This window comes from Gigantopelta aegis, chromosome 3, assembly GCF_016097555.1.
Source record: "Gigantopelta aegis isolate Gae_Host chromosome 3, Gae_host_genome, whole genome shotgun sequence".
NCBI lineage: Eukaryota > Metazoa > Mollusca > Gastropoda > Neomphalida > Peltospiridae > Gigantopelta > Gigantopelta aegis.
The window spans coordinates 59,268,467-59,292,138 of NC_054701.1; the positions used below are offsets into that span (position 1 = coordinate 59,268,467).

Genomic DNA, 23,672 nt, shown 5'->3' on the forward strand with positions numbered 1-23,672 from the left:
GTGGGCACCCTAAAATGCGACATGAAATTAATGCGAGTGACTGTGGGCACCCTAAAATGCGACATGAAATTAATGCGAGAGGCCTCCCTTTAAAATATTACTTTCCTAACAACTTACGTCTGTATACGTTTTAGTTAAATTCGAGTTACAGGCGTTTTTAATGAGATCAAGACACTAAAATGTCTGTGTACACATTAATTAATCTGCTTAGTCCCGAATTGTTTTGGTGAGATCAACTCAAAGCATATTTTTTCAGCAATCATTAACATAACGTGTATAGTTACCTAAATCTGGCTAAACATTAGCATACATGTACCATTACAACTGTATCTTCCTAAGACATTATAACTGTATCTTTCTTATCTGTGAACGTTGATTTCAAAGTCATCATGAAAGAACAATTCACCCAGTGGAATGCCAACAAAGTTGCAGCAAACTTAAACAGTAAAAACAAAGAAACGGTCAACCTCACGCTTAGCGTGCTATAAAACCCATTCACACACGATGGATGTGTTGGCTTTTGACAGGGTGGCCAAAGATCCTGCAATCACACGTGGCTGGCATACTGCTGGACAATAGGACAATTAGTCTGTCTCGCCTACAATGAATTGTTTTCCAATTGTTTAGAAATATATCAAAATTTTAATCTTTGTTTTGTTTTAATAACATGGGACACATAGATAAAACATAGAAATAAATGTGTCATATTATTAATGCAAATAACACGAGCTCACATTTTTTTGCATTAATATTATGATTGCATTAATTTCACGATCTACAGTATATACATGTATGTTGTAACATCACTGATTCTAGTTTCCAAGCTACATATATGTGTCTTTTCTGTAAATAGCACAAAATTAATTTTGAACTACTACAAACATCACAATGACCAAAACCACGTTGGATTTGCTAAAATTGATAACTTAAGCATGTTTGATGTAACATGTAACTTAATGGTTAAAGAATATCAATTGCTGAAAATATTTTACACTGCCTAATAATCTGGGGTTAGTGCTATAAAATTTAGTGATACATATTGTATCACATATCAGGATACCTATTGTATTACATATCAGGATCCATATTACATTGTGACCTATCTGTATTGTTACACCTCTAATAGTTATGATTTAGATGATGTTTTATTTTAAGATATTTGTTTTAAAACAACAAAAAATAAACTGCTAAATAATATGACACCATATATAATGCATAATAATGATACATTAGGATAAAGGGGTTATACCTATATAGTAAAAAAAAAAATCAACATTACACAAGTAAAAAATAAAAATTAATCAATAAAATATGGACGGATTTTGAAAATAAATAGGTCAACAAGTTAGCATATTAAATAGTTATCACCAGAATGTACTTTATACTTCATATATACATATTTGAAAAAAACACCCACAAAAAATCAAACCAATCTAAAACCTGTGAAATTCAAACACAAAACCAAAATTGATACATCATAATATTCAATCTTTGAGTCAATCGTTACACACAATTCATGAACAATTGTTGGAATGACAACCTGAAAACTAAATTAGCATTATGACGACCTCTAAACTTTGAAGTTATATGGTACCATTACTGCCACAGGTGTGTTAAATGATAATTTTCGTAGAAAAATAAAAATCATCTTATAATAGGCAACTTTTTAACATGTTTTTTCCATCTATTGTTTATATTTAAAGTAATAGGTCATCATAATAATAGTTTTCAGATTTTCATTAAAGAAATATTCATGAATCATAAGTAATAAGCAAAAAAAAAATGCTGGTGTATTATTTTGATTAGGACATTTAAAAAAAAAAAAAAAAATTAGGAAAACTTTACACAAATGAATTATAAATGAAGTTTCTATGAACTACTTTTTAGAGGGAAATATTAGCACTGGATACGCTCTTTAACACCGACTGATAAAGGAATTAACAAATTTGGGGTTGTGCTGAATTTAAAAAGTGTCCGATTCTGGTGTTGTGTTGGGAATTCTCAGGTGTTTTTCTTGTTTGGCTTTTTGTGGATAAAATGATTTGCAGCTAACACAGACAGCTTGAAGGCACCTTGAGGAAATCTCTAACAACTGATTATATACACTGCTAGACATCAACAACGTAATGGTACAGACCGTCAGCTGTCTTCGTAACAGCTAAACAAACCTGTCATTTCTGTAAACAAAAACGGTAGAACAGGCATGAATATGTACACTAAATGATATTACAGGCTTGTTATATCTGCCATGGAAATATACATATATATATGAAAAAGAAAAAAAAAGAAAAAATTACTAACAAGAATAAACATGTGTACATGCATAATGAACATTTAAATATTAAAATTATTATAATAACTAAAATTAATTAGACATTAAAAAACAAGTCTTTTTTTATTTATTCCAACAAGCATTTTGGGGTTTTTTAAGTGAAAGACTGTCTATCACATATAAATTATTGTGATTGTCTACTACAATACATGGATTAATCCTAGTGTGACCATTTGTTTCACCTACAAACAACATTACAAAGAAAGCACATAATCATTATGTCTGGCAGAGAAACAATAGTTTTACAGTATTAAAACTGGGTTTTTAATGCTGTTTCTAGAATGACACTATGCAAATAATGTCATTTTGAAAACTGAAACTGATAGTTTGTGCCAGCTGCCACAAAGTTAATATATTTTTTAATCAATAATTTTAAAATGTGAAAAAAAAAGAGAACAGCTTTATGCATAACAAAAGTGAAAAAAACTATTTCTGTGATACATAAATAAAATTACGTCATTTATAAAAACAAATAGCAATAGATTTAGCTTCCCCTTGTCATCAAACAACACTACGCGTTAACACGTCATGTTATGATATCACATATCATTGTTACTCTCAGTACAGTAATATATTTGTCTTATTCAAAAAGCCATATTCATGTCATGTCTATATTTAAGAACACACATTAGACTAAGGCCCAAAACACACCAGATCTGGTTCTGGGTCTGGGTTTGGTGAGTATGGTACCAGACCAAAATGAAATGTGTTGGAACCAAATGTGACAAAACAAACCGCATCTGTGCTGGAGTGAACTACAGATCTGGCAACAGAACTATATTTTGTCTGCCTTTTTAAAAAAAAAATTCTTAATAAACAACAGGAAATATATATATTAAGCTATATGGAATTACCGTAATTATTATTGATGTTTATATTAATAAAAAAGATATCCAAAAATATTAACAAAGTCAATTATATTGATAACTCGTAACAGTTACAGACGTAGACATCAAAATACACCAGACATGGCGTCTTTGCCACATTCTCCAGACCCAGACCTGGTGTGTTTTGGGCCTACTGAGTAAGGAGTATACTCAAGTGGTTCAAAAGACGGCCAGCCAGTCCAACATAACACTTCAGATTGTACAGATGTACAGTGAAATCCCATGTAACGAAGACCACCACAGTTCTAAAACCACCCCACTATAAAGACCAATTATTTAAAGATCAGAATATTTCCTTATTATTTGACAGTAAAAAAAATACTCTGGTACTAATACTATCCAACTATTACAGATTACGAACAGTAAAGATAATGGTCGTTTTCAATACATTTTAACCCCACAAATGTGTCATGTCACACAAGCGACAAACTATAAATAAGGTGGTAAAATCGTGCCTGGTTATCTTCCCCATGTTGTTAAGGTTAATTACATGTGCAATTAAATAGTCTCATGTTTATTTAGATTTGAAAAACAAAGGTACATGTATCACTTTTGTAAAAAACAACAACCCTGGTCTATAAATAAACGTCACGGTTAACTATTGGAATGTCTGATGCACTTCCTTTTTATTGTACAACTTATTAAAAAGTAGTAGTTACAAAAAGTTAAATGTTTTCACGAAAGCAAATAGCATACCATTCTAGTCTCTTATTTTTCACAGAAACTGTCAATAGATGTAATGATCACATGACCCAGAAGTCACATGATAGTATTACCTTTGCAGGGCTTGAACTTTAGAATTTGTCTCCCGCGGCAATTTTTAAAAGAAATGCCATGGGTGAAACAGCCCACCGATGGCAATTTTTAGCCTGCCTATGACAATTAGTTTTTTAAAGTGACATTTGCAGAAAATAAATATGACTAAAAAGTTATTTTGCTGTAATGTAGACTATTTCAAATGTGAAAATGTTAAATATTGGCAGATTATGTACACCAGGACCCATATTCACAAAAAAGTGTAAATTTACGTCTACGACTAGCACTTACGTCTGCCGTAGATTTATGTTTACGTGCAAGAAGCACCTTATTCTCAGAGACGGTCGTAAATGTAAACGTAACTTAGTTGGACGTAAATCTACGATTTAACTCACCGGAGAAATAAAAAAAACAAAAAAACAAGAAACAATAGCTATCGGGTAAATAAAAATGCGCAAAATGCAATTTCGTTTGTTGTCTGCTAACAATAACGTCGCGAACGGCGAACCATGACATTTTGGTATTGGTGAGGATCCGCGTTTTGGTACGAACTTGAGGATATTTCTTAAAAAGGAAAAGATAACTCAGGAGAAATTGGCCGAGTCGAAAACATCCGTTTGATCACCAACAAAAATATGTTAAATCCGTGGGCGTTTGCCATCGCAAACTGCTTCAATTATTGGAACTGCTGCCAGTTTCCGTAAATAATAGTAAATAACAGCGATCATGCTTGATTCATTATATGTACACGACTTACGTGCAGCGTTAGTTGTAACCGGAGGCACTCTTATATTTACGTCCAATTTTACACGTAACTTACGTTTTCGTTGTTTCGTGAATAGCTCTTCAGTCGTAGATTTACGTTTACGTGTAAAACTAGGTTTACAATGTTTTGTGAATATGGGTCCTGGTGTATATATTTTGCCATTGTTGTGGAGTTTTACCAACGGCACAAAAGTGCCATCAGTAATGCTCGTTATCTACAGCAATTTATATCTCAGTGACAGCAATTGCTGTCGGTGCCGTCGTTAAGTTCGAGCCCTGCCTTTGTGGCAGTGAACACCCTGAAATACCTGGAAGAGTGTCGGGTTTTTTAGACATTTGTTTCTCTGCATTATGTAACAATTAATAAAATACTTATTCTTGCAGTTCAATGCAAATACTAATTCACCATTATCATCTATTAATTTTATCAGTTGAGACATTGTTGACGACAACCAGGAAAGAAGGTGCGTGTGTGTAAAATACACAATCAATATTTACCAAACGATCGTCATTATGAATACTGGTAATTTGGTATTAGGACCACCTCAGTATTAAGACCAATTTTAATATGTTCCACTGTCTGTCACAATAGTACTGTAGTACGAAAACCAAACTACCAAGTTTGACAGTAATTATTACATTTTCAGCAGTCAGTTTAACAATAATTTGCATAGTTCACATGACATACGAAACTACCATGAAAAGTGGGAACAAATGTTTATAACGAGCACAAACCATTGTGGTTCTCTCACTGATTACAATGACTGTAAAAGCCGCAAATAAAAATTAAAATATGACATTGCTTGAAACATTTAAATCATGCGATATTGTAGTAAGCCCGAAAGATTATTCAGGTTGATACAAAAAGAGTCATTTCGTTAAAGACATATTGTCACAGACCACTGATCTATTTAATGGTCTAACAAAGTATTATCTGAACAAAAATAATTTGATTTGTCCCTAAATGTACTTTATTCAACCACCTTCATAACCACCATACTCCATTTATTAATGACATTTTGTAAAAATAATTGAATTATGGCAATGGTCCACAATTCAAAAACTAAAATTGCCAAGAGGGTTGACATGGATTTCACCCCATCATGGTTCAGTTTAGGTGATTTGGTTTCCAACAATTAATGTAATTTTTAGTTATTATCCATTTTTAGAGAAATAAGGTCCTTAAATCCGTGACTGTATGCCTTTAAAGCACTTGTCAGTGCTATAATTTGACATTGTTCTCTTTCTTTCTTTGTAAAGTGCCATGTTGCTAATATTACTTAATTACTTACTTATAAGTATTTGACGTGTTTAAATGCAATTAAGGTTCAAGCACACTGTGCTGGGGACACAGTTTAGCAACATGGACAAATGTCCAGGACAGAAAGGGGGCTGGACAAAAGATGCTATGGCATTACTTGGTTAATTAGTGATCTATAATCGATAAAAGTAGTGGGTGTATATTTTAATGAAAATAGTTTATGGTTATCATTCTAAAGTTTTTAATAATTTGGATACGATTTTGATGCAGGGCTCAAAACTCACCAAAAATATGGTGGCCCAAAAAATAATAATGGATGTTGGCAAGTTACGGTAAGTGAACCATGAGCAAGATTTTAATGTGGAATAAATATATGCGATACAAATATTAATAGTGGTTCATATGTTATAGCTCTAAAGTAATGCCATTATTTTTTAATATTTAAGTCGCCCAAACAGGACATTGGTCGCATTTGGCGACCTATCCACAGGCCGTTTCAAGCCCTGTTTTGATGGTCCCTTAAAATAGAAATAAAATAAAAATGGAAGCAAACATGTAGACCAATGCAAATATTTCAATAAATTTTGGATTTTAAATTCTGTTGGGGATAAATCAACTGGTAACCCCATGGATGTAAAACTACAGAAGCTTAGTTCCTGTATTCTCTATATTACACGAAAATGTCCATGTAGGTCGTGAAAAACTCTTAGTTTTCTGATCGACTTGTCGGGGGGCGTGGTGTGCGCCTGACAGCCGAGCTGCGAGAAGACAGCGAGCTCCGGGAACTCCGTCCATAGTTCTGAACACTGCCCCGACCAAACATCGAAGCACTGTTCCGTCCCCGTGGTAACGGTGGTTTAGCACTGGTAGGGAGCATCCTCGATTGTTTCGTGTCCTATAAATACAACACAAATAAATTTACTAAAAATTAATATCAGAACAAAAATTTTAGAAATTAACAACAACTACACATTCTTATTTTATAAGCTAAACCACTACCAGTGTTCGAGAATAACAGTATCCCGATATCCCGGGGATACCAGAATTTAATTTTGGATACCAGACTTCAATAACCCAGTATCCCACCGGGATACTGTATAATGTTGTTGGGTTTTTTAATCCTGCGTTTTTCTTTTTCGCTGAAACAATGAAAGTCGTCATTTACTGGTGAAGTTAAGTAACATTGTCGTCTGAGTTTGTTACAATGTTATTTATAAATTTCATTTAAGTGGGATACTAAATTCTTAGGTGGGATACTAGATTTTGAAATGTTAGTATCCAACTGGGATACTGCCCAAAAGTTTTAATCTCGAACACTGACTACCACCTTGTAAGTATCAAACCCGACCATTTTTATTAAAGGCAGTAAGAATAATTGGAAACTGACCATTTTTATTAAAGGCAGTAAGAATAATTGGAAACTGACCATTTTTATCAATGGCAGTAAGAATAATTGGAAACTGACCATTTTTATCAATGGCAGTAAGAATAATTGGAAGTTATCAGGCAGTAAGAATAATTGGAAACTGACCATTTTTATCAATGGCAGTAAGAATAATTGGAAACAAACCATTTTTATCAATGGCAGTAAGAATAATTGGAAACAAACCATTTTTATCAATGGCAGTAAGAATAATTGGAAACAAACCATTTTTATCAATGGCAGTAAGAATAATTGGAAACTGACCATTTTTATTAAAGGCAGTAAGAATAATTGGAAACTGACCATTTTTATTAAAGGCAGTAAGAATAATTGGAAACTGACCATTTTTATCAATGGCATTAAGAATAATTGGAAACAAGACCATTTTTATCAATGGCATTTAGTATCTTTGGAAATATCATTCATAAATTTTTGACTTGCAGTTTTGAAATAATATGTACAAGTATTATGACAGCACATAGGTTAATTGTTTGTATATTCCATGACACTTCAAATCCTGATACCAGATTCAAACACTGCTTTTACAGGTCTCATGCATCACTTTAATGTACACAAAAAAAGTTTTGTTTTTTTAAAGTTGGTTTTGCTAACAACTCCACTGAACACATTGATTTATTAATCATTGATTATTGGATGTCAAACATTTGGTAATTTTTATATATATATATATATGTAGTCTTAGAGAGGAAACTTGCTACATTTTTCCATTAGTAGCAAGGGATCTTTTATAGGCACCATCCCACAGACAGATACCAATGTCTTTGATACACAGAATATTCAAGCTACATGCATGCTTATTGTAAGACTTTTCTTCTTTTTTTCAAATAATTTTCCTTACCGAAATTACAGCACCAGAATGCATATTCAAAAAGACTGCATGCATGATTAGTGTTTTGAACATACAAAACACGTCTAACGTGCACACTGATACAAATACTGGATGCAATAATACCACTGACAGCATGCTTCAAATGAAATGTTTGTGTCACTGAGTATTTTGACAAAATAGAATGTGTTCCTGATACAAAAACAAAACATACTGTTGTAGTGCAGACAATGTGCTTGTGACACATACAATGCTTAATATTAAACAACTCCAAAACAAGAAAAACTTCTAGAAATTAAACATATCCCTGTTCTTAAAAGCAAGAAAGTTAGTATGTTTTGTTTAACGACACCACTAAAGCACCATGATTTGATAAATCATCGGCAACTGGATGTCAAACATATGATAATTCTAACACGTAGTCTTTGGAGGAAACCCGCTACATTCCTGCATTAGCAGCAAGGAATCCAATATGTGAACTTTTCCAGGGCAGAACAGCACATACCATGGCATTGTGATATAGCAGAGGTTCTGGTCGGGATGGGATGAAAGCAACAGAAGTCTGAGGAATATTCCATGGCATAATCACATCAGAGTAACAATACTTCCAGTGTATTATAAGTTTTTTTGTTGTTGTTGTTGTTGGGGTGTTGTTGTTGTTGGGGTTTTTTTTTTTGGGGGGGGGGGTTGGGGGGGTTGATTTATTTTTATTACAGATAATTACTGTTACTAGCTTATTTTTTATTTACTACTAGCATAACATTTACATGTATTAGCTACTGTCCTTAAAATAATAAACATATTTGGAAACCCTGTCCTTTATTGACATTTTACCAAATCTGTTAGTTGCTCTATATTAATACTGGCAGCTATAAACTGAAACATTATATATGAAATAGTATAATAATTGCTTTTCAAAGAATACCAAAAAAGCAAAGAAAAGCCGAATTTTGTTTTTTAAAATCAAATCTACAATGGGTACAATCCTTATGGAAAGCAGCTTGTACGGAATAAATTCATATTTTTTCTATTTACTAAAATAGTCAAATATAATAGTACAAATAAACCCATCACTTTATGGTACTAAATATGACATTACCATTTTTGCAACATGACATACTTTAAATAGAACTTGCTTCATCTGTGTCATGCAACTAGTACTAAAACATTGTGCATTTTATGGTCACCTGGTTGCCCAGGCAAGTGAAAACAATATCGGGCGAGTCAAAACCGTATCGTGAGTTGTCAGTCTGACGACCACAATTTTGGGTTTTCATTACAGCAAATTATTTCAGAATGCCCAAAATGTAATGTTTGTAAAACAACCAAAAAGTTTCTTTTGATAATAATTCAAGATGCATATACCCATTTAACTGATCTCCTATGCCAAATACATTTACTCTTTTAAAGTTTTTAAAAAAATAAAATCGGGCAACTCAAAAATTGCACAGGCAAGTCAAAGTGCTGACATGACTCACCCAAATGGCAAGTAAAAAAAAAATCCCAAGTGCACACCCTGCTAAAATGTTTAGTTGTGAAATTTTATTCCTTTACTAACTTCTTTTAATTAATTAAGGAATTAAAAAACAAAAAACACCTACTTGTCCAGTGAATAAAACAGAAAGCAATGTGTACCTGGACTTTTTGTACATAGTCCATTTCTCAAAAATAAAAAACCCACAAACAAAAAACATGTCCAAACAAATTTAGGAGCACTAACACTTGCAAGTCAAACAATCAAGGATGGGTATTTTGAATCAAAGGACAACATGTTGCCAAAATTCTACATGCATGGCAAGTGATTAGGGCAAGTCCTTTTTTTCTTCAGTTGTCACGGAATTGTTAGCATTGTTATTTTAAATTCTTTACAAGAGTGCAATATTATATGATGTGTTATTAATATCATTGGCCTTAATCACAGAAAGCTAAGAATCTAATAACAATACGACTCTCACCCAAACAAATCAATGTATAAACAAATATAATAAAGTAAACATGCCACATCCACCGTCAATGTACAATGCATAATGTAGAAATGAGCTATTGAATGAAAGATATAAGTAAGAGCAGAGCAATGCAACCACGGTGTGATATATATATATATATATATATAATATATATAAGACATGTAAAGCAAAAGATGGACATTGTCAAGCTGTAATAGAGAGCGTATGTTCATGCATGACACCTTACCACTGGTTTTGGGTGCAGATGACTTGCGAGAGAACGGCTGAAGGAAACGATACACAAACAACATGACCAACATAAACAATAAACCAGACTGTCGGAAGAACAGACAGCAGGACACAAAATAGTTTTTAATAAACAGTAACCATTTTTCTATGGCAATTAATTGTTGAAAAGAACTGACTTATGATTTAAATTTGTTTCTAGAAAAAGACGTTTTAATGAAAGTTTTAATACACCAAGACTGAAAAACTAAATAAATTAAGGTCAAAACAATAAATATATACATGTATATTATATATATTTTTTAAATTGGATAAATTTGTCAAACCACTAGTGAGGCAGATCTACTAAGAAAGCCTATACAGTTAATTTAAAGCAGTTATTTCCAAATCAACACATTATCTCAAAATAAACATCAAGACTATTATATTATGTAGTTATGCAGAACTTCACAGCATCTATCTCAGTATAAATAATGTACATCAAGAAATACTGAGTGATTAAGCTTCAAAACTGTAGCTTATAGTATTAAAGTCTCTTTATTTTGAAACATGAAATAATAAATTTTTAAAAAGATCACATCTGACAAGGAATGCTACTGATGTCTGAAATCAGTAGGTTTGGTGTGTTTTTGTTTATTTAAAAAATCACAATTTATTTGGTTCAAATACTCTATGTAAAACTGATTTCTTTTATCAGTAAAACCATGCCTGGTGAATGCACAATATATATCATTTATGACAGCAATAACAATACTACATCATTCTTTCCAACCCTCTGCCATCTTTGTTTCACAGGACCAGTCTTTCATATGGCAAATTTAAGATACAAAATGGTGTTTTTTCTTCAAAAAAGTATTGTATTTCTAATACTATTGTTTGGTTGAGAGGATGCATTAAACTGTAAAGTAATGCCATAAATAAATTAAGCTCATTATTAACATTACCAACTGAAAAAACATAACATGAATTTCACAACAATAATTACTCCCAAAATTGTCACATGACCATACCATATGACAAGTGAACTAGTCTCAATCAGTTTATATTAGCTTTCCTTCACTCCAGACACTTCTGTCTATGTCATTTTGTAAGCTCTTATTTGATTGGATCACACGATTTTGCCACCTGCACTAGTGTGAATAGCAGTCACGGACCAGAGAATTGCTTGTTTCTGTGAGGGGGAAAACAGGGATTAAACATGAATTAATTGTTTATTATTTGCTGTCCAGTAAATAATTTCATTTCATTTCAACTTATTTTCGTGCTTATATCTAATTAAGGTTCAAGCACGCTGTCCTGGGCATACACCTCAGCTATCTGGGCTATCTGTCCAGGACAGTGGGTTAGTTGTTAGTTGGTTAGTTGTTAGTGAAAGAGAAGAGGATGTAGTGGCCTTACACCTACCCATTGAGCACTTAAGAACTCGCTCTGGGTTGGAGCCGGTACCGGGCTGCGAACCCTGTACCTACCAGCCTGTAGTCCAATGGCTTAACCACTGCGTCACCGAGGCCGGTTTAATTACTTGTGTGCAGTGATATGTTGTTACAGCTTGAATTGTTAATTTTCTTGTTATGATTTATCGGTGCTAAATTATTTTTGCACAACATGGAAGACATTAGTGTCTGTAATTATTAAAAGGAGAAAAAAATACAATCAAAAAGAAAAGCACAAGTCTATTTGTTGACAGTATTATTGAAATCCATACAACATACAAATGGACAAAAGATGACTTTGGCTTATACAAGAGGCCGATGATTTTGTACTTGATATTTAGGATCAAACTAAGAGGTCGGCTTATTCAAAGAGTCGACTAATACACGACAATATACGGTACATGTCATATCCAAACTGTCTATAGAAATAAAAACAGATACACCAACTTCTACCACTGACTAGTTGTCTTGACTGTTAAGATACAGTTTGAATCAATTCATAAATTAAATGACTCACAAAAAACAAACCTTTCAAATTTGCAGATAATATCTGGTTGTTACTATTTATTGAAAATAAATAACACCAGCTTTTTGCCAAAAAACCAACTAAAATAATATTTAATGTTACATATGTAAAACAAATTATGCTGGTTGTAATTTTTTTTTATAAAATGAGACACCCACTCCAGCTGATTGTTAATTAGAATTAATACAGTACAGATAGAAAATGTCTCCGGTGAGAATTCTGAAGTCTAAACTTAAATGGATCAGTGTTAATACTTTATAATCAATTCTATGGAATTTAAATAGTAATTTACCATTACTAAATATAAAGTTTTAGTAAAAATGTCTACCAGATATAAAAAAAGAGAGACTTTAATACCAAATGGAGTTAGCTGTAGGCTTATGGGAATACAAAAGCCAAAGTGGAAAAAAAAAAAAATATATATATATATATATATTTCATAGATATTTACCTGTGGAACCGACTGAGAGAGTTGTCTTCCTTGAATAGTAGACTGAAATCCCTGTGGTGGAGGAATCAAGGGGCCACTCTCCAACTCATCCTCCTCAGCAATGCATGGCTGCATATAATTGTCAGCATTCCCATCATCATATGTGTCCTCACCTTCCATTGGCTGTGACTTGTCACCTGTTTTCTGTGGGGAGCTGGCAGGAACGTCCTGAGTCCCGACTGAATATCCATTTACAACCGGATCTTCATCAGCCGACTCACCAGCATGTCTGTAAAAGCAAAAGTCAATTATCATGTAACAACTAGACCCTCATCAGCCGACTCATTAGCATGTCTGTGAAAGCAAAGATCAATTACCATGTAACAACTAGACCCTCATCAGCCGACTCATTAGCATGTCTGTGAAAGCAAAGATCAATTACCATGTAACAACTAGACCCTCATCAGCCGACTCACCAGCATGTCTGTGAAAGCAAAGATCAATTACCATGTAACAACTAGACCCTCATCAGCCAACTCATTAGCATGTCTGTGAAAGCAAAGATCAATTACCATGTAACAACTAGACCCTCATCAGCCGACTCACCAGCATGTCTGTGAAAGCAAAGATCAATTACCATGTAACAACTAGACCCTCATCAGCCGACTCATTAGCATGTCTGTGAAAGCAAAGATCAATTACCATGTAACAACTAGATCCTCATCAGCCGACTCACCAGCATGTCTGTGAAAGCAAAGATCAATTACCATGTAACAACTAGACCCTCATCAGCCGACTCACCAGCATGTCTGTGAAAGCAAAGATCAATTACCATGTAACAACTAGACCCTCATCAGCCGACTCATTAGCATGTCTGTGAAAGCAAAGATCAATTACCATGTAACAACTAGATCCTCATCAGCCGACTCACCAGCATGTCTGTGAAAGCAAAGATCAATTACCATGTAACAACTAGACCCTCATCAGCCGACTCATTAGCATGTCTGTGAAAGCAAAGATCAATTACCATGTAACAACTAGACCCTCATCAGCCGACTCATTAGCATGTCTGTGAAAGCAAAGATCAATTACCATGTAACAACTAGATCCTCATCAGCCGACTCACCAGCATGTCTGTGAAAGCAAAGATCAATTACCATGTAACAACTAGACCCTCATCAGCCGACTCATTAGCATGTCTGTGAAAGCAAAGATCAATTACCATGTAACAACTAGACCCTCATCAGCCGACTCATTAGCATGTCTGTGAAAGCAAAGATCAATTACCATGTAACAACTAGATCCTCACCAGCCGACTCACCAGCATGTCTGTGAAAGCAAAGATCAATTACCATGTAACAACTAGACCCTCATCAGCCGACTCATTAGCATGTCTGTGAAAGCAAAGATCAATTACCATGTAACAACTAGACCCTCATCAGCCGACTCATTAGCATGTCTGTGAAAGCAAAGATCAATTACCATGTAACAACCATATTGCAGTATTGCACATCATATGTAACTCTTTACTGTAACATACACATTTAACTGCTATGGGCAACAAATAACCTGCAGGCTGAGATAATACACTGTTTATATCATTTTTATTAGAAAATGGCAATGGGGACCAATATGATCTAACAGCAACGTAGGCATTCCCCAATAAATAGTGATTCCTTGTTCATTAATTCGTATAATAAATATTTCCTCTTTTTTCTTGTCACACACAGTAGACTCACTCCTCTTCAAAAGACCACAATTCATTTGCTTTTGTTCAGAGGATAGCACTTGAGGAGTGCAGTTTTAAAAAACCGAAAGTTTGCTACTGTACCGTGGTTCATGATACTGTGGTTCGTGTTTGGAGATCCGCGGCCCCGAAGGGAGGCCAGACTGAACCCTGCCCTGTTGCTGTCCCTGAGGGAAGGGATGAAGAGGTGCAGCATATCCTCGGGGCTGGGGGATGTCCAGTGGGTTCTGGGGTGGAGACTTCGTGTCTTGCTCTTTGTCAAGTCTTTTCTTCTTTTTCTTCTTTTCGGCTTTCTCAAACCTGTCTCCGTTTGGTGGTTTCGGAGCATTTGGAAGTGGAGTAAGCATTGGTGGAGGCTGTATTCTTCTGCCCTCAAGGATTCCTACAAATTTATCAATTAATTACATAATATAAGCAAAACTAACAAAAATTAATTGCAAATTTCAGCTAAATATTAAATGCTAATATCAAATCCTAGTATAAATTTGACATCATAATCACCAATTTTTACAAACTTTTGTAGGATAATTGGCACCTTTAGGACCCAAATTACTGATAATTACTTTTACAGATAGTGTTAACAAAGTTTCACTTCATTGGCACGAACTCATTCACTCAAATATCTGATATTTTCAATATTTCACCTAAAGGCTTGCGGCCAAATTTACAAAGCCTATTTATGTCTTACACGTGTAACTACAAACATTTACAATGCTAAGACACCTGCGTTAAAGAAAAACAGCCCTTGGTGTTTATACCATATTAAGCTCATCTGAATAGTTTACGATAAATATAATACGTATCGGTATCAGTACAATTATAGCAGATACTGAAAAGAACAACAAAGTTAAAACAGCCATTGATAATTGTCATTATGTATCAGTGTCTGTTAAATGGGTTTTTATAGTAAAAATAATGCTTATTTCCATGCCCGTGATTGATTAAGTAAATGAGAAATAACATCTAATCTATAACTGCATTAACAAGTACAGCCGATTCGACTCATAAAAATATTTTTTGGACAAAAAACAAGGATAACTAAGATATTTTGACTGGTATTTGTCGTAACACACCAGGTGGCTTGGTGCCTCCAGAATTTGGTCGGTTTGCTTCATCTGGACTCGTGCCGCGTGGACCAGACTTTCCACTCGGCTGATCCGAACCACTCGATAGGGGAGGACTGCCGACTTGTTCCCGCTCCCGACTCCGTGCTCTAGGGGGCGCCACTGGGTGGTCCCTGGCCCCTGGGTGTGCTGGAAGTGGCACGTGCTGTCTGATTGCATGCGGCCTCTGAGGAATGTTCGACGGAGCCGACGGAATGACCCCGCCACGACCTGATCGATACAGTCCATGACCTTGATACAGCTGTTGGCGTTGCATCAGACCAGAACGAAAAGGCTCATGGATTGGGCCCTGCTGCACCTGCTGTTGCTGTTGTTGTTGATGATGTTGTTGCTGCTGCCCCTGCTGACGCTGAGTCGGGTTCGAAACATAGCGATGTGGAGGTGGATGTGCATCAATGTCATCATGTACGATGTCATTTTGTGATTCCGTCTCTTTGTGGTCTGCATGGTTTCGTTTCAGTGTTGATGCCGGGTATGAAGGTTCCTGAAATAAATATCTGATGGTTCAGTTTCTAAATCACTATGTACGATACACCAGACTATCAAAACATGCATTTAGTGTAATTATTTCAAACTATAGACATAAAATACATGTATGCTGCTGATATTTTGTTTTTGAACTTGTAAAACAGCTCATGTACTGAAGTTAATAACAGAATCTGTTTACTACAATATTGTTAACAAAGACATTTTATTGCAATATATACATGTGGTATCATTATACGGTTTGTTCTAACATGAGACTGTATTACAATACAGGAAAATGGGTTTTTTTTTAAATTATATAGAGTGCGAGTGCGAATAATTTTTACATGCTCATATACCACGAGAGTTTCGAGCACGTCCATCCCGGGGGCTGTCTCTGGATAGCCAGTGACTTGCTCTGGGACATATAGAGAGTAACTAGTTAATGACGTTGGATATCTGCTTTATCCTGGAAAGGTAAGAATGGGAAATTCTCATGTGACCTGAACAGGATAAAGCGATATCCAACGCCATTAACTAGTTATTATCTTTATCCTGCAGACCATAAAAATTAGGGAGAAAAGCTATTATTTCTGTTATTTCAGCTACATTGTAATTTGACCTAGAGGTCAAATCAGCGATTTTGTAATGTAGCTATGTGTTAAAAGTGATATCCTGCTAGTATAGGTTTATGACTTTTCCTTATCGGTCATCATAATCTGTCAATAGAAACAGTGGTTGCAGAATAGAATATAGTAGTTAACATGAACCCATTGTCGTGTAGAATAGTCAAATTAACCCATTTCTTTAAAATCCCAAGCCAATGTAGTGAAATTCTAAAGCTGCAATCTCAGGTATATTTTAATTATTTAAAAAAATTAATTCATTAAAAACATACCAAAAAAAAAAAAAAAAAAAAAAAAAAAAAAAAAAAAAAAAAAAAAAAAAAAAACATAATTGTTTTTTTTGTTTTTTATTATTTAACATTTAAATTGACCATTCATGTTTTCTTATTTATGCTTACTTCAGTGTCCTTTGGCTAGTCGCAAATCTGAGTCACCCAGAATTGGGCTTCTATTCCAGTTTGGTGTTACAATGTATAAAAAGCATGGCAATATATTTGTATTTTGCATAAAGACAGCTGACAATAAGTGTCAATAGCAATCACACAAAACTTTATTAGAACTGTAGTGGTGTTTGTATTCTGCGTCAGTTAATGATATTATAATATGGTACGGAAAGACGGCTGCTTTAATAACTTTTGCTTAACCCTCCTTCAGTATTAACAGGAGATTCTAAGAATCCAACATATGTGGCCAACAAGGGATAGAAAAAGTACACACAAAATGAAGTCCCAGGGTCGAAATTTCTAATATCAAGGGTGAACTGTTTCTATCTCACATTACTGTATAATTATGATGGATTTTGTTTTTCTCATCCATTTAGTAAATAAACTGTTATTTTACATGAACAGACAAAGATGGCTGAAAAGGTAACTTCTTTATTTTACCATGTTAACATAAATAAACTATCATATTTACCCTGTTTCATGCATTACACACAATTTACTGTTAAATAAAATTTAACACTATAAATTAAAAAATAATAATTATAAGGCAGGTATTAATCACAAAATATCAATCTAAAACTGTTGTCTGATGACCTCAGGACTTCTGCCTGACTTTCAAGCGATGAAGTTGTGTTTAGAGAGCGTGGAGATTTCTCTCCCCCCCCCCCCCCCCCACCCTAGGGGCTGTGCTTCGATCGCTTGGGCCATTGTCCAAGTATCGGATCGAGCACAATGGCGACTCGGCGACCGTCACACTATTATACAGCAGTGACAGGAAGCAACCTACAACCAGCAGAAGACGGAGGAGGTGACCCAAGACTTCGCAGGGGGGACCTAACTTGGCGGCTCAACCGCCAAGGGTGGTCCCACCTGTCCCGAAGAGGAGGGCGAGACCAGGAGCGGCGCAGGGTGATCCAAACCCGGTGGCTCAACCACCGGGGGCGGTTCATTCTGCTCAACCGAGTTTACCTGCTCGACCGAAGCACTCGCCAGGAAAGACCCTGGGGGGACCAAAGCTGTCAGCTCCACTGACAGTGGCGGCCCCTTCTGTTGATCTACCGACTACTATGGACACGGGCCACGTGGTTATTGATCAGCCACCGGCAAGTCCACCACTACCTCCGGTAGTTGTTGTTGAACCCACGGCGGTCCAGCGAGAATCCAAGAGGAGGAAGATGTCATCAGTCACCGCACCGAAGATGTCCGACGATTGGATTCTTGTCTGTGACAAACTTCTGGCAAAATATAAAGGAGCGGTAATCGGTGATTTACCGACCCCAAACATCTGAAGGGACCCTGGTCAGACAAGCACTGGCGCCAACTTCCAACAGGACAAGGGAAGTACCAGCTCCAGGAGTCCCCTCACGCAAACCAAACCTATGTGACAGCACAGCAGGACGGGTTGTACAGACAAGGACTCCTGATGCCTACGATGCCCAACGCGACCATTCATCGCATCTTAAAGATGGTACTGCGGGACATCTACACAGAAGCCCTTGAACGTAACACACAGTTTCTGATGGAAGGACTCCCCAACTTCTGCCCTGATCAGCCCATCAACTCACCATGAGTCCTGCTGCGCCAACCTTAACTAGGACAGGTAACCTCCTTTTTGGGCTTAGTTGGACTTTAAACATTTTTCGATCGAGCTTCCAAATTCTTATGTTTATTTTTTTATAAATAGTCCAACGCATTTTACTTTGGCGCCCGTTCAATTGCTCAAATCACCTTAAAACCTTTTCGGCCGAGCAGTCAAACTTATTTTTGGGTTTAAATTCTTAGTCCGGACATGATGTTAGGTGCAGGTATTCTCCGTAGACTTAGGTTTTTCTAGTTAGACCCGAAGGAATCGAAATTCAGCCAGTCAGAACACGGCCCATTTTCGGTGTCTACTAATCGGTCCGCGCAGTCGCTGGACGCTACTAAATACTTATTCCAAATTCCGCCCACTTCAAACTCAATCCCCCCCCCCCCCCCCTTGTCCTGGACTTAGTCACTGGCAAAGGCCAGAGATTAAGCCCAGGACAGGCGTGCGTGAAACCTTCGTGGTATATATGCACGTTAATACTTTTATGAATGAATGATGACCTCACATCACCATCTCGATTTAATATTACGTCATGTATTACCAACGACGTCATGTTAAGTGCAAGCACTTGATATCCCATGAAAGACAGAAATTTATTTCATAGCTTTCTTTTATGGGATAGCTCTGTCCTATATATCTGAGGATAAGAGAAACAGCTTTCATAGCTTTCATTCATGGGATAGCTCTGTCCTATATATCTGAGGATGAGAGAAACAGTGTTTATAGCTTGCATTCATGGGATAGCTCGGTCCTATATATGAGGATAAGACAAACACTTTCATAGCTTTCTTTCATGGGATAGCTCTGTCCTATATATTTGAGGATGAGAGAAACAGCTTTCATAGCTTTCTTTCATGGGATAGCTCTGTCCTATATATCTGAGGATGAGACAAACAGCTTTCATAGCTTTCTTTTATGGGATAGCTCTGTCCTATATGTCCTATATATCCGAGGATGAGAGAAACAGCTTTCATAGCTTTCTTTTGTGGGATAGCTCTGTACTATATATTTGAGGATGAGAGAAACACTTTCATAGCTTTCTTTCGTGGAATAGCTCTGTCCTATATATCCTAGGATGAGAAAAACAGCTTTAATAGTTTTCTTTCATGGGATAGCTCTGTCCTATATATCCTAGGATGAGAGACACTTTCATAGGATAACTCTGTCCTATATATCCTAGGATGAGAGACACACTTTCATAGGATAACTCTGTCCTATATATCCTAGGATGAGAGAAACACTTTCATAGCTTTATTTCATAGGATAGCTCTATCTCGTACACTTAAGGATGAGAGAAATGTCCCCTTTACATACTGACCTGTGGGTATGAGACCGCTGCCATGTGTGGGGTTCTGTAGCGTGGAGGTGGACAGGGTCGCATGGGTAGTGGTTGAGTTTGTCCAGTCACGGTCGGCGATTTCGGTCGTGCCTCGTCGTCATCAATGTCAGAAACGTCCATCCCACCCACGCTGACGGCATCAACATCTTCATCAACTGCTTCCTCACCTGATAGAATGGGAAAATTCATTTCTGCAAACATACTGACCAATATACTAATGAGTTACTCTTTATTAGTTAAACTGATAGTTATTTTGGCAACCTCATGAAATGGAATTATTTTTTATATGAAGCCAATGGGGAAGGGAAGGGGGTAGATCTGATAATTTTGTGAAATAAGTTTAATTTTAAAAGTTTATTTACAATAAATCCATATGGCTACTTAAGACGAATACTCAATATGCTTCAGCAAAATAACATTTAAAGAAGTATTAATTCCTGAGATAAATGTTTTTTTGTCCAAACATTATGAGAAAATATTCATGTATGATGTGGACCGCTTTTTTAAAACACTTACACTGAGTAATGTCAAATAATTTGTATGAATAACCACGAAAAGCACATGCTTATTAATTAAAACTGAACAGTTTTTATATTTTATGTCTGGGTCCCAAGAAGCAACCTTACCATATTGTTCATCAGTGAGCATGGCACTCTCTTCTCGACCATTGTTATAAAACGCCATTCCTGAGGCCCTCTTCGTATCAATGCTCACCTGAAAGCAAGTAAGTTAGGTCTCAAAACAAATTAAATAATTAAAACAAGTAAGCTAAAACCAGCTACAAACCTGAGTCAATATTAAAGCCCCGGTCACACAGTCAAGGATCGTCTGGCCGGATCGACGACGGATGAAAACCTCACGGATGACCCCGGATAGTGGTGTATCCGCCGTCCCCTACGGATGCACCACGGTTTAACTGCGGTTTTCAATGGATAAACCAAGGATTTTTAAGGATAGGGGTTTGTTGACAATGGGGAGCGCTACGGGTCGCTATGGATCACTAAGGTACGGTAGAGTTTAGTACGGACCACAGCGGATTGTCACGAATGATGCCGGATCGTATCCATGGCTAACCCGGCGTCCTGATCCTTGACAGTGTGACCGGGGCTTAAGAAAAAAACTAAAAGAATCACAAGATTCTGCTCAGTACATAACCAAATACTTACAGAATAGTGACAAAATAGTAACATTCCAAATATGACAGAACCTATTGACTACAGTATATGACAGAACGAATTGACCAATGAATATGAAAGAACCTTTTAATAAAACGACGTTTTGATTAAGTATGACAGAACGTTTTGATCAATTACTGTGACAGAACCATTTGTCGAAATAATATGACAGAACCTTTTGACTAAATAAAATAAAACAGCCACTATCAAAGAAATTGACAGTCTTCATGTTAATTGTACTTTTAATCAGTAAGACACCTGAATTCAGATTCAGACAGATTTTGATGTCAGTATTATACTTACAAAATGTTGATCATATTCAGTGGTTTATATCCCATAGACTTAAAATTTTCGGGAAAACTCAATGGTTTAAGAAAAAGACTGTTTATAACATGTTTTCCATATTGGTTTCCTCATCTACCTCAAAACCGCTTACTTAGCCAATTTAGGGTTATCATGTGTATTCGGTCATTTTTCCTAACTACTTTCCATATTAACCTCTATTCTCTCCTTCTTTCTCTCCTTCCCTGCACTGTTCACCGCCCTCTCTGCGTTCACCGTTAGTGACGGGTCACCCTGTTGTGAGGTAGACAGACTCTTGGCTCTTCTGGTAATAGGAAGACGACCTGTTCTCGGACGTTTCGGAGGGTGAGGGGGGGTGATTGGCGTGGTGTTTCCCGATTTCCCCTTCCAGCTCTGTAACAACAAAGAACACGTTATTATTTAGAACATTTATGAGGTCTGAAAGTTGCGTCTGTTCCATCACAAAATGTTAGTATGACCATATTTTATGCCGCTGTTTTATGCCTGTGCCTACATAAGCTGCGTTAGCTGCAAGGTGTAACTAATCCTTTTCCTTTCTTTTTCTTCTAGAGGTTGTGAAGAGCTAGTTTTGAGAAACCAATCATATACAATTATATTAATGAACACGGACCTGTCAACCCTCCCGGATTCTGCGGGAAATTGTTATTTTCTAAGCATAATTTTTTTTAAAGCTACCGTAGCTGTGTACTGACATTGAGTGTTGCAATATATAAAACTATCCAATTTAGTCCTAATAACGCCTCAAACTTGTAAAATGTCTTCCCACTAAGCTTACATAATGCAAAATTCTATGGCTGGAAATGCAGAGTTGACAGCCACCACATGCATCAATACATACGATGTCAAAATCACACGTCAAAGCAAGACAATGAAAATACCAAGAAGCCATATAGACAATACTTGTATTAGCCAGATTTGTAGGTTTGTGCAGTAAAATGTTGGCAACAAGAGTACACTTCACGGGAATCTTAACATTTTTGGACAAAAGAGTTATTTTTAAAAATATGTATTAAATCATATTTAAATATTAAAAAAAAAAAAATAAAAAAAAAAAAAAATATATATATATATATATATATATATATATAAAACATTTAATTAATTATTTCATTTATTATTTTAATGCCAAGATCTAAGGTTGACAAGTATACATGACATTATGTAGTGTTCATATAACTTATTGTAATACTTTTTAAAAACTTGTGTTAAATCGTGTACATTTAAAAATTCTCCTGCTTTTTCAACACACACCTCCTGCTTTCTCTTGACTAAAGGTTGACAGGTCTGTGAACACATTGTACGTAGTATTAGTCAACAATAATGTGGTTTCATGAAGCTAACAAGCATTCACAATTAACAATTTGGATTAAAAAAAACTAAATAATAATAATAATAAATTTATCACCCTTATTACATAAAATGTATATAGCACACATGCTTCTGTGATAACGATTTCTTACACTTTCTCTGCTGTTGTAGAAGTCCGGGTGCATCTGCATGTCTCCATTCACGAGGCTGATGTTGTCGATTAAACCCATGCCCTTGGATACAGTGGCGCCCCGGTTGTTGGAGAGACGTTGTCGCTGATGGGACATGAGAATCAGCTGGCAGTAGTGCAGCTGTTGATTTCTAGCATAGTTCCATGCCGTGGCGCCCAGGTGATCTTCCACATTTAGATCAACTGACAAGACAAAAAACCCTGATTAACCCTTGTAGATTCATAGCTGCACAGAGAATGAACTCTATAACCAACCTCTGCAGTGTAATGGACTATTCACTGGATTCAAGGTTAGTAGTCATACTGGGTCCGTGCCCCACCTCATGCAATGCGTGTGTGCGTTATACTTTAACATGCTCATATACCACAAATGTTTCGAGCATGTCCGCCCCAGGGTTCGGCCTCTGGGAGGCCAGGGACCCAATCCGGGCCAGATCCTCATGCAATGGAGGATTGTTCTTTCCAATACCAAAGCCTACCCAGAGTGAGTG

At 36.0% G+C, this 23,672-nt stretch overlaps 1 protein-coding gene across 2 annotated transcripts in view; it reads right to left on the bottom strand.

Moving 5' to 3' along the window:
- Nucleotides 1-5,853: 5,853 nt before the first annotated feature.
- Nucleotides 5,854-23,672, bottom strand: part of LOC121391294 — a 46,999-nt gene continuing 29,180 nt past the window's right edge. Inside the window, exons 8-16 of one of the 2 annotated variants that reach the window (XM_041522977.1) lie at nucleotides 23,144-23,364; nucleotides 21,858-22,055; nucleotides 20,811-20,898; nucleotides 20,164-20,351; nucleotides 15,673-16,207; nucleotides 14,684-14,981; nucleotides 12,874-13,141; nucleotides 10,465-10,501; nucleotides 6,730-6,896 (exon numbers count right to left, since the gene is read on the bottom strand). In XM_041522977.1, coding sequence (XP_041378911.1) covers nucleotides 6,859-6,896; nucleotides 10,465-10,501; nucleotides 12,874-13,141; nucleotides 14,684-14,981; nucleotides 15,673-16,207; nucleotides 20,164-20,351; nucleotides 20,811-20,898; nucleotides 21,858-22,055; nucleotides 23,144-23,364 — 1,871 coding nt within the window. In that variant the 3' untranslated portion in view covers nucleotides 6,730-6,858. Of the gene's footprint in view, nucleotides 6,897-10,464; nucleotides 10,502-12,873; nucleotides 13,142-14,683; nucleotides 14,982-15,672; nucleotides 16,208-20,163; nucleotides 20,352-20,810; nucleotides 20,899-21,857; nucleotides 22,056-23,143; nucleotides 23,365-23,672 lie in introns of both variants that reach the window. The other variant, XM_041522973.1, reaches the window with a different exon arrangement.